Here is a 12810-nt window from a genome sequence, read left to right on the forward strand (position 1 = left end):
TCTCCTGCAAGCCCTTAACTTAATTAATCAACTCTCCTCTGAGCTCCCTGTGCAAACCTCTTATCTTAACTCTCACCTCTTTAAGTATTTGTTTATGTATCCACCCTCCTCATAGTAATCCTTTGAGGCAAGTGTACTGTTTAACAGATGAGAAATTGAGGCAGAAAACGGTTAAGCAACTTTCCCAAGGTCACCAGCTAGTGAGTAGTAGACCTACAAGTCATACCTCAGCTATCAGATTTCAGAGCTGCCATTCTAAACCATAAATTCTCAAGGAGAGAGACTGCACCTTATTCATGTTTGCATCCCCAGTGTCTACCATCATGCATAGCATATAAATGCAATAAATGTCAAACTAAACGGCATTTGTTGAATTCTGCTGAAAAGTTAAGGAATTTAAAAAATGACTAAGATATGATCCTTACCCTCAAAGAAGTGCGCCACTTAGTGGGGTTAAGGAAGATTAGTAAAATACCGCAATAACAGAAAAGAATGAACTAAAGGGAAAGTAACTGAGAGACAGGTAGTTTATATATTGAGACACTGGTATTAGAATGTTGAGGACCCTCTTTAAAAGCTTACCCCAGCAGCACTAGACATAGGATCTTCCTGGAACTCATGGTTATATGAAAGTTCAAATCAAGTGAATGTTGACCCATACATTGTTGGAAGTCAAATTAGAAGATGTCTAGTGACAAGCTCTAAAAGTCCGGCCCAGGCTTTGCCCTATTCACTAGTTTACCAATCCAGTTATGAACCTACTATGAGCCACACACTTGTACTAGGAGCGGTGATACAAAGAATAATGACTGCAATAATGACATAGAAAATGATGGTAGAATTTGCAGATGACTCAGAGAACTAAGATTAGGTAACATGATAGATGGCAGAGTGAAGAATCAAAACAATTTTATTATCTGGAACAGTAAGCAAAATCAACAAGATGACATTTTAACTATCCGAATTTCCATTTCCATTTTTAAAAAAGCAATTGCCCAAGAAAATGGTAACAATAATTGTTATTTTAAAGGACCCAGAGGTTTAAGTTGGCTTTAACTGTAGGCTGTGGCTGCTAAAAAAGAAAACTAGCACAATCTTTGGCTGAACTCATACCAGCAGAGTGTCTGGATCAAAGGAGGGACTAGTCAATGGCCAGTATTCGATACTGCTTAGACTGCACCTGGGTTACCGCATTCAGTTTGGGCAATGATATTTTAAGAGAGACTTTGACAAACCAGAGTCCAGTGAAGCACAAGAAGAAAGAGTAGTGGGCTAGAAACATAGTCAGCTAGCTAGTGAATTTAGGAATGTTTTGCTTGGAAAACTGAAGAATATTTTCTACTGATAATGAACTGTCCCACATAGATTACATGTGAGACATGTAGTGAAGCATGAAGTATGAAACAGTAAACCAAGGCTTGATGCCATCTGTCAAGTGTCTAGGGATTTCTGTATCAGATGGGAAGATGAACTCATATGATTCTAAGATCCCTTTAAAATGTAAGATCCTAAGGAAATCTGTCATCTGGGAGGAGACACAAAATTTTTGAAATTATTTCAAAAGTTTAGAGAGAACCATACATTTTTTCATTTAGAGAAGATCCATCACAGCTAAAAGCACACTTAAGAAATTAAAACCAGGGCATGGTTACCCATCCCTTAAAAGAGCCAAAGAAAGCTTTCCTTAAATAATATCAGTCCTCTAGTTTATTTCCATAATGGTACCTTAAACATAGTGGCACTCACATGTTCATTAACCTGACAGATTTATGCATATTTCAGGAATACCTGTACTTTATAATAATAACAAGTACTTATAATTGGCACAGGTCAGTGATTTGGATTTTTCTGATGTACTTTCTGCCTTCTGTAATATAAAAAACAAAGTATTCATTCTAGCTTTGTAATCTATTTTTTTCTAAGCAAAGTCATTTAATAAAGCCTTCACCAATTTTCGATTTGAACTAACTCTAAATTCAGGCCTGAGCCTACCAGTGTATTGACTTTTCTTCAGTCCTGAAATGAAAAAACAGTAAAAATGCAGATGTTGTTCATGATCAAGGAAACATACAATACTTATTTTGTTTTTCAAGTTCATGGGATCTGCTTCAGCAAAATATGTACAACACTATGAGCCATGAAGTTTTCTTTCCTCATATTTCAAATTATTCTTTCATTACCTCTTTTCTAACTCCTCTCCCATTCCACATTTTTATTCTAAGTCCATTTTATTCTAAGTATGTTATAGAATTAATTATCTCAGACTTTCACCATTTTCTTAATTCTTTCTATGAGTACATACTTTTGCTTTTTAAAGTGTAATCTTAACATTTTTTTTAGCAACTCAATGGCAAATATAGTGGACTCACAGCCTTAGCTGGGAATGTTGCATTTTAAAGGCCAAGCAAATAGGAAATTTGATGACTAGAGCACTCTACCTCACTGATACAAACACTGGAGATGAAAAAGGTGGGAATTGTATGAAGCCTCTCTTATTTTCCCTTTTCTCCCTTTTTCCTTATTCTTTTTCCCGAGGGGCTGGGTGGTGGTGGTGTGTGTGCGTGGGGGGGGGGGAGTAGGGAGAGAGAAAAAAGAAAGAGAAAAAGGCAAGAGGAAAGGAAAACTTGGATAATATTAATAACTGCTAAACTGTATACAATTATCAATTAATGGAAGCAAAAGCACATGAGAGACATACAGAGTTGAAACTGGAGAGGGAGAAGATCTTTGGGACCTAGGAAACAGAGCTGAATCATGTATTCCAAGGTTTCAGTATTCTAACAGTCCACATGTACTTCTTCAGGGTTACATTGACAACCTACCAGTAATTTTCAGTGCCCCCCCCCCCACTGCATTTCCAGGTGATCAAGATTTATTTTTTGGCCCAGCCCCTCCTACCTCTCCCCCACCTCTGGCCTCTCTTTCTCTAACTTCTAGACACTCAGCACCCTTACACTGAACTCTAGTTTGCCAGAAACCTTTTGGTATTCCCTGCCAATCCTTTCTCTTCTTTCCGGCCCCAAATCAAGTCTTATTCCCAGATTCTACAAGGAGGTAGTTGGCCTGATTATCTGATTAAAATAATCAGATAGAAATGAATCTTAATTTCTGTCCAAAAGACATACTTAATTTCTGTCCAAAAGAAGGAGATTGTTAGCTCTAGTGGGTCTCTATGTGTATTTTTTGGTTCTTAAGTAAGTAGCTTTTCATCAGGTTCCTAAAGGAACCCATTCACAGAGCAATTAAAACACATTAATCTAATTGGATAAAGGCTATACAGGAACTATTTTTAACTGGGGTACATATGTGGGCTCCTGCTCTACTTAGATGAACCCTCATATACTACTGCCAGCCATCATCAGTCTTATAACCACCTCTCCTCAACCCCGGCCCCAATTTCCTTCTCACTTTTACAAACAACATAACTCACAGTAGAATAAGGTATTGCTTAGGAAGAGTGAAGGGCAGGGGCTTCCCTGGTGGCGCAGTGGTTGAGAATCTGCCTGCCAACGCAGGGGACATGGGTTCGAGCCCTGGTCTGGAGGGATCCCACATGCCACGGAGCAACTGGACCCGTGAGCCACAACTACTGAACCTGCACGTCTGGAGCCTGTGCTCCGCAACGAGAGGCCGCAATAGTGAGAGGCCCGCGCACTGTGATGAAGAGTGGCCCCCGCTTGCCACAACTAGAGAAAGCCCTCGCACAGAAACGAAGACCCAACACAGCTAAACATTTTTTAAAAAAGAGTGAAGTTCAGAAGCACAGTGAGCAGGTGGAGGTCCCAAGAGCCAGACGATCTTACACAAAGAATATAAAATAAATTAAAATAATAACAAAATTAATGAAAGAAAATGTATACATATACAAATATATATTAATTTTAATTTTAAAATTTTAAACTACAGAAGAGTTGCAATGAACTACCATAAACCCTTTACCTAGATTTATCAATTTAACATTTTGCCACATTTGCCTTATCTATCTTTCCTAAACCATTTGAGAACAGGTCCCATATATCAAAACTTTTATCCCTAAATACTTCAGTGTGTATCTCTTAATAAGGGTACTCTTTTTCATAACAACAGCACAAGCATAAAATTCAAAAAGCTTAACATTTAAATAACACTATTGGGACTTCCCTGGTGGCGCAGTGGTTAAGAATCCGCCTCCCAATTCAGGGGACATGAGTTTGAGCCTTGGTCCAGGAAGATCCCACATGTGGTGGAGCAACTAAGCCTGTGCCCCACAACTAGTGAGCCTGCGCTCTAGAGCCCGCGAGCCACAACTACTGAAGCCCGTGCGGCGAAGCCACCGCAATGAGAAGCCCGTGCACCACAAGGAAGAGTAGCCCCCCAACATCCCGCTCACCGCAACTAGAGAAAGCCCACGAGCAGCAATGAAGACTCAACGCAGCCAAAAATAAATAAATAAATATTATCCAATATGCAATCCATAGGTAAATTATCCAATATGCAATCCATAGGCAAATTTAATAGAAAATATTCCTTTCTAGCACTTTTCTCCCAATCCAGGGTCACATATTGCCTTTGGTGACATGTCTCTTTAATCTCTTAAATCTAGAACAGTTCCACAGTCTTTCAGGACACTGATCCAGACCAGTGGTTGGATAGAATGTTTCCCAAGGTACATTTTTTTCTGACTGTTTCTTTGTGGTTAGATTCAGAAGATGTATTTTTGACAGGAATACTACAAAAGAGATACTGTTTACTTCTCAGTACCTTACATCAGGAGGAGGTACATCATGTCTTTTTGTCCCATAATTGGTGACATTAATTTTGACCATTTAGTTATGGTGATGTCTCTCAGATTTCTCCACCGTGAAAGTACTGGTTTTATCCCTTTGTAATGAATAAGAAATTTGAGGATACTTTGAGATTGTGTAAACATCCTTTTACCCAGCAAAATTTCACCCAATGATTTTTAACATCTATTGATAATTCTGAGTCAATTACTACTATAATGGTTGCAAAATGGTGATTTCCTAATTTCATCATTTCTTCTATGTGTATTAGTTGACATTCCAGTATCAAGAATTGTCATTTCTCCCCCCCCCCATACTTATTTAACATTATAAGAACAAGTAAGCACCCGTGGATTCTTTCTAAAAAATTCATTGTTATAATCCATTTCCATCATTATTCATTCGTGATGCTCAAATTGTCCCAGATGGGTAAGTGGAGGTACCTTCAAACTGGCTCCTGTTTCCTTTTGACACGTCCTCATCATTCTTTGAAAATCTTGCTTTATAGGACAAGATTTTCAAGGGCATTTCATACTTTCCCTCCCTCTGTCTGGGAATCAGCCATTTCTCCAGAGTCTGGTTCCTTTTATGGGAGACTGGCATTTAGAAACCAAGGTCTAAGGACACATAGTATGTTTCAAAATATTAAAATAACGTTGTATCTGTTTCCTTGGGTCACCATATGGAAGATTGGTGTGGTGATATGCAATCCTGACTCTAGCATTACCTGTGTGACCTTGGCAATTCCCTGCATTCCCTAGGGGTTGATTCCTCATTTGAAAAGAAATTGGATTAAATAAGTATTTCTTAACCTTTTCGCGGTCACCAACACGTTTGAGAATCTGATAAAACTATAGTCCCATCTCCCCAGAGGCAAGCTCAAAGAGACAAAAAATTGCACACATTTTAGGGGGTTCGGTCTCCAAAGCCCATCTGAAGCTTCAAATCCCTGGATTAGGTGATCTCCAAGGTCTCTTCATCGCTGATATTCTGTAGGTCTACAAGCGCCCGCGATGCTGTCAGAATGATTCCTAAGAGACATCAAATTTGGAGGGATTTATATAGAAACAGATGAAAAAGGATACAAAGAAAGGAGCCTGTGAGCAATGCATTGCTCAGCCACAGTTCTTTGCCCTTTCCAAATTTAGGACGCACAGTAGTCATAGGTGAGACGTTTTGGCGGGAAGGTGCCCGGGTGGGCGGAGAACGCCGGGATGGGGGAAGGAGACCCAGCCAGACCCAGGTCTCTGCAGCCCTCCGCTCCGCCCACCAGGGCTCGCTCTTGCCCTTCGGCTGGGTGGCCGAGGATCTGGGCGGGCCGGGATGCTATCCCGCCCCTGGCAGCAGCGAGGCGGCGGGGATCAGGGAGGGCGCCGTAGCCCGGAAGAAACGCGCCGTCCAGGCCCCGCCCATCTGCCCTCCCTCACACCCGCCCGCCCGCGGACGTCCGCGGTGCTCCGGTCGCCATGGTGACCAATCGAGGCCCGGTCCCGCCCCCGCCCCTCTTCCCCGGCCCCCTGACGTCGGCGCACGTCAGCGGCAGCGCGCGCCTGGCTGGGCCCTGCGGAGCGGGAGGGACTGAGCGAAGGAGTGAGCGGAGCGGCCGTCGCCCGAGCGGAGCTCAGCAGCCAGCCCGCCTGCCCGCCGCCCTCCAGCCCGCGCTCCAGTCCGCAGTGTCTAGCAGCGGGGCCCAGCATGGTCATGGCGGATGGCCCGAGGCACTTGCAGCGCGGGCCGGTCCGGGTGGGGTTCTACGAAATCGAGGGCACGCTGGGCAAAGGCAACTTCGCCGTGGTGAAGCTGGGGCGACACCGGATCACCAGGACGGAGGTGCGGCCCGGGGCTCGGCGGGAGCGTCCGAGGCGAGGGTTCTGGAGAGGAGCTTGACCGAGAGGGGCGGCCGCAGCGGGGGCCTGGGGAGATCCGAGAGGCCGGGTCACTAGCTGAGGCGAGAGGGCCTGGGAGTATGAGGACCCAGGAGGTCCAGGGGTCGGTGAGCGCCGCAGCGACCGGGGCCGCGTCACCCGGACCCCAGTGTCGTCCGATTGGAAGCCCGACCAGCAGGGGCTTTGCCTTTCCTAGGCCACCACCGTGGCCACACGGAATTTCACCCAGAGCCTCCCACCCGAGCCGTGACCTGGTCTGTGGCCTCCGCTCTGGAGCCCAAGTTCCGCGTCTTCCCTGCCTTCAGCTGGGGGTGGGGTGGGAGGGGAAGTCTCCGTGCTCCTGTGCTGCGCGGTGAGAGACGTCGCCAGCCCCGAGGAGGGGACCGCCTGTGCTCAGACTCCCCGGACTGGGCTTCGCGCGGCTCCCGGGACCCAGGCGCCCCTCCCCCGCGCGAGGAAGGGGCCACTGGCCGGGCCGCCACTGTCCACCTTCTCTCTCTCTTTTTGCCAGACAGTATCTCTGACTTAGTGTCAGGCTAGTTTGATCTCGTGCGTGAGGCATTTCCACCTATTACTCCAGACAATAGAGCTGGTTAAAATGGTCATCTCTGCATTTGCACAGTTGGTGGGTTGGTCTTTTTTATCCTAGGTTATCCCTTTTACCAGGTGTGCATTCTGGCTGTGAATACGCGTTCCTTAAGCCGCAGCATATTCTGCCTCTCTACTCGTAAAGCCCTCGACTGCTTCCTGACGGTGAAGCTAGCATCCCCCTCTCCATTGCACATTCTAATGCACCGCACATATTTTCTCGCAAGTCTCTGTTCTTACCTAACCCGCCCCCCCCCTTCCTTGCACCGCTTCGAGCTTCTCTCCTCAGGGTCTCTATTTTAAGACGTGCAAATTAAATACTTGAGAAAAATGGTAGAAACAAAACCGTTCTTTAGAATAAAACCTTGTGTTTTTGACGTACTCTACTGTGCCTCATTGTAGTTGTTCTGGAGTTTCACCCTTTTTCAGTTTTTTTTCTTTCTTCCAGTTTTCATCCTATTCAGTGTTTCCCCTTATTAGTGCGAAATGTACCAGAGTTCGGATATGAAATAACATAGGATTCTTTTTCAGAATGGCTGTGTAAGGTAAAGGACATTTGAAAACTAGAGAGATTTTTGTAGCTGTTGTTCTTAGAAGTTTTGCTTAATGTGAAGAATTCTGTTTCCAAAAAGAAGGGGCATATATGTCATTGTGTCATCCTCACTTTTTGCCCTCCCCTGCTTATCCTGAGGCAGCCGAAATCCGACTTATTTTTTTAGCATCAGGACCAAGATCATAAATTTTCCTCTCACAAATTTACCAGAGTTAGAAATTTAGGTTAAGTTTATAATGATAAATAATGTGACTATAGTGAGATTACTTAATCTGATCCCAGCATTTTTAAAAACGAAGAAGTTAATTCCATTCCTCCAAAGAACCGTGGCCCAATGCCATGCTATTTGCCCTTTAATTACATGAAAAGAAGGCATTTGTAATGTGTATTTTTATATGGGTCCTTGCTTAATGACTCTAAAAATCAAACAGATTTCACAAAGGACTTCTACAGAACTTTTGAACTAGATTGTTAGGTGGTTGAATTCCAAACCCATCAGCACATAATATTTTTTTTCTCATCAGCTCTTATCAGTATTAATTGAAAGATTTAATTGTCAGCTGTTACTTATTAGGTCAAATTTAGGTAATATAGTATCTATTTAAGAACTGCTTAAGGGGAGCTGATAAGTGACTGACACTTTTTCTTGAGGTTGTCCTTTCAAACCGTAACTTTTAAACTGATATATTTTGTAGGGCTAGGGGGCAGTGTGGAGCAGTATCATGGTTTGGCTATCAGTGAGATCAACGCATTTGTAATTGGAGGCACAGGTCAGATCATGAAAGAGCACTCAGATCCTGAATTGTGTGCGTAGTATATTTGTGTAAAATGATTTAAGGTAAAAGCTTTTTACCTTTAAAAAGTTCTTTTTAAGGTAAAAAGAACTCATCTATCGTTGCTTTTCTAAGGAAAGTGTTCTTAACATTTAAAAAGAAATAGTTTGAATTTAAAATGGGTGAGTATGAGTGTTGTGGTAATTTAGTGTAACTGGAGTAATGGAGAAAAGTTCCTGTACATGTCAAGTTTTATAAAGTTGCTCTATGTACTTTTGTGGTAATTTTCATTAAGAATTGTTTAGCACAGATGCAGTTGTTTCTTACTGTAGTTTGCTATTTGTTAATGAGGATTTTTAAAGCAGTATTTGTTATCTTTATTCACTGGGAAATATTTGTATCTTTAATAAATACAACAACTACCTCAAATACTATAAGTAAGATGGATAGTGGAAACTTTAAAGTGTTGTTTAACATTATTTGAGGTTCTCATTGCTGAACATACAGTAATTATAGTGAGAACAATTAATATGGCATAAGGAACAATATCAATAAAATATCATGATTATACTTACTGCTTAGAAAAATTTCTTCAACATAGTATGCACTATATATTGAGTTCTCTTCCTCAAGAAATACCATAATCAGGGTGTAATATGCCCTTCTTTTGTTTCTACCTTTGCTCTAAAAATGCGATTTTGTACTTAACTATTTGGAAAGCTTTAAAAAGCTTTCAGTATTAGTTTGTGTGTTTTAAAATGTAAGGGTCTTTTTTCCCAAGTTTGAACTCCAGGCAAATTTTAGAGTTCAGTTTAAACAGGTAAGTGATGAACAGTTGGACCCTTTTATTTTTAATTGGTTCTCCATGTCTTGTTCTGTATCACTCAAAAATGATGTATTTTCACAGAGCTTGGGAGATCCAATACTGCCTTTTAGGTGGGAAAAAAAAATCAGTAGACAAAAGAGATCTTCATTTTGGTCTAATCTATCAAATAGCTTAACATTGTTTAAGAAATATAATTACATCATCATCTGAAGCAGTGTTCTCATGTTAGATCTCTGTAAATTTTACACACAAAAGGGAAGGCAGGTGATGGTAGAATCCAGCTTCTTAATATAATACTTCATAAAAGCTTTGTAGTATTGGTTTATGATTTATGAATTAAAGTAGGTAATTTTATAAAATTAACATAATGGAAAAGAATAATAGCATTTAGACTGTTAAACTATTTTAGGCAGTAGTGGTTGCTAGTTTGCTATGCTGTGAGTGTCCTTGAGAAGTGTATTTTATTAATACTGTACTAGTAAAGAACTTTTTCCCTCTAACTAAGCATATGACTAGTTTTTTGTTGTTGTTTTCTTGTCTGTTAAGTAAAATTTCAGAAAAGTCATTTGTGCCCTTAAACTTTTTTGTCTCTATAAAAGAAACATAGTCTTGCTGTAGAAAATATCAAGAAGAGTATAGTGCACAAAAAAGTACATGTGTAATTGCTCCCTCAGTGGAAATATATCATTCTTAACATTATGGCATATTTCCCTCCAGTCCTTCTTTTTATTTTAATGCTTTTTTGTCCCCATAGATGAGATCACATGGTAGATACACTTATATAAATTGTATCTTCTTTTTCCACTTATCATTATAGCCTAAACATTTTGCTTATTATATATAACTTTATTAAACATTTTTAATAGCTGCATAGTGTTCTACCTTGTAGATGAATCCTATTTTACTTAACAATTTTCTTATTTAACATTATGCAGTTTCAAGTTTTCACTTACAATAAATAATTTGCAGCGAATAATTTTTATGTATGTAACTCTGTATCTGCATTTTCAATTATTTTAGCGGGGAGAGATTGGAGGTAAATTCCTAGAAGGGAAATTACCAAGTAAGAAGGTATTGTTTTTACATTAAAGAAATAGTGTATTTTTATTATCAAATCTATCATGTTTATTATTGAACATTTTTAAAAGTGAAGATAAATGAAAAGAATTAACTATAATATCACCACCCAGAGATAACCATCATTAGTTATTTTCACACCTTTTCTGTGATAGATAATTGAGTTTTCCTCAATACCATACCTCTTGTGTTGCTTGGCTAAAGAGCATATAAATGTGTGGTCCATGGAATCTTAAAGGTATTTCACACAGGTTCTGAAAATTATTTTATTAAAATGGCATGTAGGTATTACTTATAATTAAGAAAATCTGGAATATAAAGCATAGCAAGGGACTTTCAAAAACTGCTTTTTTCACTGAAAATCATTCTGTGTGCATTTGGGAGCTTTTATATTTAGGCATAATTTGCAAACTAACTACTACCTTAAAATGTAAGCATTTTTAAAGCTTTCCAAATAGTTAAGTACAAAATTGCATTTTTAGAGCAAAGGTAGAAACAAAAGAAGGGCATGTTATACCCTGATTATGGTATTTATTGAAGAAGAGAACTCAATTTTTTAATACATTTGGATTTTATATTTTGCTTTAAAATTTTAAGACTCCTCTCTGTAGTCTTGGTGTTAATCTTGTTCTGTAAGATATTCCAGATGTCAAGAAGCAGCTGTACTATGTGCAACAGGATGAATTGTTATCAAATAAGTTAACCAGTAATGTTTGCATCTAGGCCTATGTATGATCTTTAACTGTGTGTTGAAATAAAAATTAGATTTTTCATGGAACATATATGCTTTACTAGAAATTGTTCTTTAGTTTCTTGGCACTCCAGACAAGTAAAATTTGACAAGTTTATTCTGCTACATATTGTTCAGAATGATCTGTTCTTTGGGAGGAGGGGGAGACAAACATGCAAAATAAGAGTTGTATAAATTTTTATATTCTGTAGAAATACTTAACAGAGTTTCATGCATTCTGCTTTTAATTCCACTGGGAAATTCTGTCCCAGTCATCAGGCAATTAAGAAACCATTTATTTGGAAATAACTGAAACTGGCCTCGATTCCTGGATTCACATGATATTTGATTTATGGCCCACTACTGATGGCAGATTCATTTCCTTGGAACCAAATGGATTCCAGAAATTCATTAAGATATTTTTCTTTCCTCTTTAGTGTACCTAATACCTCTCTACTTTCCACCTCCATATTTTAAAAATATGTTATTTATGTAAAAGTTCCTTTATACAGTACATTTGTGGAGAATGCCTTCCCACCCTTCAAAGAGAAGCAACCCATATATCCAGTTTGAGTTTATTGGAAGCGTGAAAGACAGTTACATTTGGGAATTTCATCAGAAACTTTTCTTTTTTTTTTAGAAACTTTTCATTTTAAAAAACATTTTTAAAATACTTTAAACAGATTAACATGTGAATCTTGGATGAATTAAACTGAAAATTTGTTTTTTCTTCTTTAAAGTAAACATAGTATTTATGTGTTTTTCCCCCAATTACAAAAGATATGCATGTTCTTTGTAGACATTGTTGAAAAACTTGAAGAAGAAAATAAACATTCTTATTTTAATAACACCATCCAGACCAAGAGACAACCACTGTTAATATTTGGTTCATATCCTCTTAGCTATTCACATATATTTAATATATATATAATAAAATTGATGTCATCTATACATATAATCTGTGTTTTTTACTAAATCTGTTATTAACATTTCCCCAAGTTTAAGAAAATAATGTCTAAAGCATGGTTAAATAGTATCCTTGCATATGACTCTCTATTTCATTTAATCGATTTCCTGTTATTGAACATTTAGATTATTTCTCTCTCTTGCTGTTTCTCTTTCTAAAATAATATTTCAGAGCACATTCCTGTATATATCTTTGTGCATCTATCTGATTATTTCCTCAGGATAATCCCATAGCAGTGGAATTCTTGGGTCAGGGAGTATGTCCTTACATCCATATCTGATGGCATGAGATGCCAGATTACCTCCAAAAAAGGAGTACCTAATAATTTTTGTCAGGAAGAATGCATATTTTAAAACTCTTTCCCAGTTTGATAGGGAAAAACAATATTTTTATTTGAATTTGCATTTCTTTGATTTACTTTGATTACACAGTTTTATAAGATGACTGTTTACATTTCCTTTGTGAATTGCTTTTTGTCTTTTGGCCAATTTTTTAAATTGAGTTGTCTTTTTGTTGATTTATTTAAGTACTTTTAAAGATAGATTATTTTTAATCACTTCTTTTATAGTCTTAAAAATTCTTTGTTCAATTTTTATGGATCTAAAAGTGTAGTGACATTTACCTTTCCAACAATCTCTTTTCCTTAC

General features: G+C 39.0%; 1 protein-coding gene across 12 annotated transcripts in view; it reads left to right on the forward strand.

The window, feature by feature from the left end:
* Positions 1 to 6289: 6289 nt before the first annotated feature.
* SIK2 (salt inducible kinase 2) overlaps positions 6290 to 12810 on the forward strand; it is a 131952-nt gene continuing 125431 nt past the window's right edge. For all 12 annotated transcript variants that reach the window (XM_059069466.2, XM_067038917.1, XM_067038918.1 and 9 more), the window contains exon 1: positions 6290 to 6593. In XM_059069466.2, coding sequence (XP_058925449.1) covers positions 6459 to 6593 — 135 coding nt within the window. In that variant the 5' untranslated portion in view covers positions 6290 to 6458. The remainder of the gene's footprint in view (positions 6594 to 12810) is intronic.

Source organism: Kogia breviceps, chromosome 7 (genome assembly GCF_026419965.1).
Source record: "Kogia breviceps isolate mKogBre1 chromosome 7, mKogBre1 haplotype 1, whole genome shotgun sequence".
Taxonomy (NCBI): Eukaryota; Metazoa; Chordata; class Mammalia; order Artiodactyla; family Physeteridae; genus Kogia; species Kogia breviceps.